Here is a 5,393-nt window from a genome sequence, read left to right as displayed (position 1 = left end):
TTATTTCAAAAACATGGATATCTGCATTTAATTTCATTCAGTAAATCAACTCCAGTTAACTTATCATCTCTTAAAAACGGGAGAAAGCAAACACAGGACATGAAAAGTTAAAGATGCATGACATACTGGAGAGTAATAAGACATACTGGAGAGTAGTAAGTGCACACGTGGCAATTAAGGGTTGTAGTTTAGATGTAACACAAGAAAAAAAGTAAAATTACTGTACTTTATTGCTGTATCTATGCTTTCCCAGTATAACTATAATACTACAAGGAGCCACAGAATGCCACCTTCTGGTTTAAAACTGGGACACCTTCTTTATTTCTTTTGAAATGCCACTTTATAAGGTGGACGTAGAAAGCAACAGCAGCAGTTACAAAATGTTGTCTGAGTGATTCAGAGAGCTCAAAACAAGGATCCGTGTATAGGCTGAAGAAAAAGACGTTCAATTAACAGTGCGCGCTGTGGAACTTTAACACAAGTCTTCAGGTGGAATTCCTGTGTAAACCTTAATAGAGATGCGACTCACGGAGACCAAAAGTAAAATCTCTTTACCGTTTACAGTTTTGTGAAGTGGTCTGCAGTCTCGCAAACGACTTACAAAGTACAAGAAATGTTGCGTGTGAGTACTAGGCATAGAATATTTCATTTTCTTACGGAAAGAGCAGCAGGGGACAGGAAACCTAGTGGACGCCCCGTCACCACCTTTCCCGAAGATGCACACCCGCAGGAACGGCAGTGCAAGCCTGGCAGCAAGCCACCCTTACAATTCTTTTTGGTTGTTTAAAATATAAGCACTTTCTGACATCTCGCCCTAGCACGTGAGCCCCACTCAACTTGGCAGGAAACAACCCACGTCCTCGTTTCGTTTCCCCTGTAGGAATTATTTACAGGACGCCTACAGATACGGTACAAACTAGTATGAAATTAATGATAGTTTGCATTTCCAGACACACTCCCGTGGTTAAATAAATATACCACGCCAATTCCGAAGAACGGTTCAATGTTAAGGTGATTCAGAAGCACTGGCATCCAAAGCCGCAGAAACAGGCTTCTCGCTGACCGGCGTGGACTCGCCGACTCTGTCCTCAACCGTGGCGGGGGCCTTGGCAGTGGGGGGCGTCACATCCACAGTGAGTGAGGAGGCAGCGTCTGCCTTTGCAGTAGTTGTGGCAGGGTCGGAGGGTGGGTTGCTGGTGGGCGGGAGGGAAGACAGCAGCTCTCCTGAGCTTGCTGCAGAAGAGCTCTCTGGAACCAAGGGGAATGACGGGAGGAACTCGGATGGCAGGGGGAGAGGTGCAATGCCAGGTAAGTTTCGGGGAGGCAAGGAAGGAAGAGGTGGCAGACCTAGGACAAAAACAGCACAGATCATACATCCTCCCAGCACTGACAGGGCAGCAGGCATCGTCAAAGGGCTATTTTAATTTACATTTCATTAAGGAAACTGAAGCTGAGGAGGTAACACAAATCACAACCTTGGCTGATTTCCAGATAGAGGCGCTGGCAGGGTTAACTATTCCCTACAATTGCGGCTGCCTGGAGGAATAGGTTCTCAGCTTCTAGGCTCCATGTGACCTGGCCCAGCACTGGAGGAAACTGGCTCAGGGAAGAAAGATAGGATCCTTCCAGTCAGAACAGATAGCAGCCCACCCAGCAGGTGACACAGCTACACGGGATGTCAGACAGGGGGACTCATGCTTACCCATGCCAGCTGCCATCTGTTACAGCTGCATTCTTGACAGACAACAGAGAGAGGTAGGCCGCAACCCTCTTGCAAAGGCAGCAGAAGGGAGGGGCCTGGATTCTTGCCCTTTCCACTGCCCTCACCAGGGGTACTCAGCCTTTGCTTAAAACCTGTGATTGATAACTATTTATATTACACTCAGTGGACTCATTATGATGATTTTAAAATGCAAGGCCAGGCGTGGTGGCTCACGCCTGTAACCCCAGCATTTTGGGAGGCCAAGGCGGGAGGATCACTTGAGCCCAGGAGTTGGAGACCAGCCTAGGCAACACACGGCAAAACCTCGTCTCTACTAAAAAAAATACAAAAATTAGCTGGGCATGGTGGCACACATCTGTGGTCCCAGCTACTAGAGACTACAACGCCACTGAGGTGGGAGGACTGCTTGAACCCAGGAGGCGGAGGTTGCAGTGAAATGAGATTACACCACTGCACTCCAGCCTGAACAACAAAGTGAGACTCTGTCTCAAAAAAAAAAAAAAAAAAAAAAAATTAAAATGCAAGATGAAGGAAAGGAGAATTATTTCAAGAAACAAAGGAAAGGCAGGGTGTAAAGCATAGGTTCAGGGCAACCACCAGCTGGTGAAACTACTTAGAGTCTGTCAAATTTAGGGAAGGGGCAGAGGAGGAGCCAAGAATACAGGGCACAAAAGGTGGGGTGAGCGCTGCGACAGTAAATGGTAGTTTGACTACTACTGGTACTTCATTTTTATTTATTTATTTTTTTTGAGACGGAGTCTCATTCTGTCACCCAGGCTGGAGTGCAGTGGTGCGATCTCAGCTCACTACAACCTCCGCCTCCCGGGTTCAAGCGATTCTCCTGCCTCACCTTTCTAAGTAGCTGGGATTACAGGCACCTGCCACCATGCCCAGCTACTCTTTGTATTTTTAAGAGACAGGGTTTCACCATGTTGGTCAGGCTGGTCTTGAACTCCTGACCTCAGGTGATCTACCCGCTTTGGCCTCCTAAAGTGCTGGGATTATAGGCATGAGCCACTGTGCCTGGCCTAGTACTTCCATTTTTAAACCTTTGGCCTGAAAACTAAGTAGGTTAAGAAATATATACAGATGGTGAGTGTTACAAGACGGGTAATTATCATCTAGACAGAAATGAGACGGTGACGATGCACACCATGGTGCTGTAAGATCATTCACTGGCATCATTCATGGGCCAAACTACTGAGATGGCCCAGTAAGTCAGCCCTCCCAAAGGTTAAGGTATGCTGGGTGATCATTAACCGTATGCACTCGTAGGACGCTGCTGCTTCATTTTCAGACAGAAAATCTGAGTGTAGACACTTGGAATATCTGCTACCTTAGACATGTTCAGCTAAAATTTCCCAGAGTTTTAGGTATAAAAGCATTTGTAAATAATGGAAGATATTCACGTTTGTTTTGTTTTTATATATATATACATTTTTTTAAAAAAGAAGAATATTGGCTGGGCACATTGGGAGGCCAAAGCAGGAAGACTGCCTGAGCCCAGGAGTTCAAGACCAGCCTGGGCAACATGGTGAAACCCAGTCTCTCCAAAAAATTAGCCAGGTGTGGTGGTATGTACATGTAGTCCCAGCTACTTGGGAGGATGAGGTGAGAGGATGGCTTGATCCTGGGAGGTAGAGATTGCAATGAGCCCAGATCGTGCCACTATACTTCAGCCTGGGTGATCAAGCAAGACTCTCTCGATAAAACTAAACAAAACAAAAAATACAAGCCCAGTCAGCTGAGCAGGGGAGACATTTTATGGCATAATTTCTGGGCTTGGGCTATGCACAATAGGCTCCACTACCTCCCCAGTGGCAGTGGCTCCAAATATGAAGAGAATGGCGGGGAATTTATTCACCTCCACTAGGCAGCCTGCATACCTTCATTAAAGTCAATGCAGCAGGGCCACACCACTGTGCTTTATTGCTACCCTGGCTTTTCTGAGGCTAAGCCATCAGGGTGCAGGGATAGGAGGAGGAGTGGGAGGAGGAGGAGAGGCAGCAGGGACTCAGAGACATTCTTCTTTCCTCTTAAGCCTTTTTTTTCTGAGATGAAGTCTTGCTCTGTTGCCCAGGCTGGAGTGCAGTAGTGTGATTCTTCTGTCTCAGCCTCCTGCATAGCTGGGACTACAGGCACCTGCCACCATGCCCGGCTAATGTTTATATTTTTTCAGTAGAGATGGGGTTTTGCCATGTTGGCCAGGCTGGTCTTGAACTCCTAATCTCAGGTGATCCACTCACCTCGGCCTCCCAAAGTGCTGGGATTACAGGCATGATCCTCTTAAGCTTTTTAATCAAAAAAGATGAGTATTTATTTGAAGTAGCTGAAATCTGTTAAACTGATTTGCTCTTTCCAGAAAAAACTGAGGAGGATGGACATTCCTGAATATAACTTTTATTAGAGAGAGTCCTAGGAGGGCGAGATCTGCAACATACCTGGGTTTACAAGTTCTGGTAAGCCAACCCCTGGCATGATGTGTGGTGCTGGGAGGTTGAGGTTGAGGTTGGGGAGGTTAGGCAGTCCTGCTGGTAAAGGCATCAGACCTGAAGAGAAGGCAGAAAACAAAAAAAGGGAAATCACTTGACCTGGGGAAGAAATAAATCCTTGTGTATTAAAAACAGTCCCAGCCACTTCTAAGTGACAGTACCAGAAGTCTACCTAATGTGTAGCAGTTTTGTATCATAATCATATTACAACGAAATTTCACTTAACTGAAATATATTTCTCTACCTAAGTGATTAGGTGGCTAAATGGGTAAAGATGAAAATAAATAACTAATACTCTTAACACTCTGGAATAAGAATGATGATGGCCCGAGTGCCTTGGAGAAAAGGCTGATTTGTTTCAGTAGATATGGAAGACAATGAAACTGAATTTTTCTTTGATGGTTGAGGTTTACAGTCTCTATGACTTTTTAAATTTCTTATTCTGAAAAATAATTGCAGACTTACAGTTGCAAAAGTAGTAAAAAGAATCCACCTTTCACCCAAATTCCCACATGTCCATGTATCAGCACACTTGCTTCATCATTCTCTGTGTGCACACATTTGGTTCACGGCTTAATATGCTTGGATAATGACACTTTTAGTCATGCATTAAAAGCGCTCACAATGAAAGTATATTTGATCACTAAAATAATATTTGATTATTATTGGCTGGATAAAGGAACGTGGTCTTCACTGGGAATATGAAGAGAAAAACACAAAAATTTAATTTAATGTTAGAGCTACTAAAGACCAAATAAGAAGCCTTCTCTTCTAGGCTCCCACGAACTACTGTCAGGAAGTCCTCACTAATGAGACAATGGAGAATGGACTTCTGCAGATTCCTTATTCCTGGCTTATGCTGCACCGTGGAACTGCTGGGGCAGCAGGTGGCCGCTAGCCGGGGGTAAGGAGCACTAGGCTCGGCAGCTAACTAGCTGGTAAATGGCACGGACCTGTAGTCCCAGCTACTCAGGAGGCTGAGGCAGGAGAATCACTTGAACCTGGGGGGCGGAGGTTGCAGTGAGCTGAGATCGTGCCATTGCACTCCAGCCTGGGCAACAAGAGCGAAACTCTGCCTCAAAAAAAAGGGCCGGGCACAGTGGCTCATGCCTGTAATCCCAGCACTTTGGGAGGCAGAGGCGGGCGGGTCACCTGAGGTCAGGAGTTTGAGACCAGCC

General features: G+C 45.9%; 1 protein-coding gene across 3 annotated transcripts in view; it reads right to left on the bottom strand.

Moving 5' to 3' along the window:
• GORASP2 (golgi reassembly stacking protein 2, 55kDa) overlaps positions 1-5,393 on the bottom strand; it is a 40,917-nt gene continuing 35,524 nt past the window's right edge. For all 3 annotated transcript variants that reach the window (XM_011945922.1, XM_011945921.1, XM_011945923.1), the window contains 2 exons: positions 4,165-4,272; positions 1-1,347 (listed from right to left, as the gene is read on the bottom strand). In XM_011945922.1, the coding sequence (XP_011801312.1) occupies positions 1,007-1,347; positions 4,165-4,272 (449 nt within the window). In that variant the 3' untranslated portion in view covers positions 1-1,006. The remainder of the gene's footprint in view (positions 1,348-4,164; positions 4,273-5,393) is intronic.

The sequence above is a fragment of the Colobus angolensis genome, unplaced genomic scaffold (assembly GCF_000951035.1).
Source record: "Colobus angolensis palliatus isolate OR3802 unplaced genomic scaffold, Cang.pa_1.0 Scaffold247, whole genome shotgun sequence".
In the NCBI taxonomy this organism is placed as follows: Eukaryota; Metazoa; Chordata; class Mammalia; order Primates; family Cercopithecidae; genus Colobus; species Colobus angolensis.
This window is presented reverse-complemented; position numbering and strand designations above follow the sequence as displayed.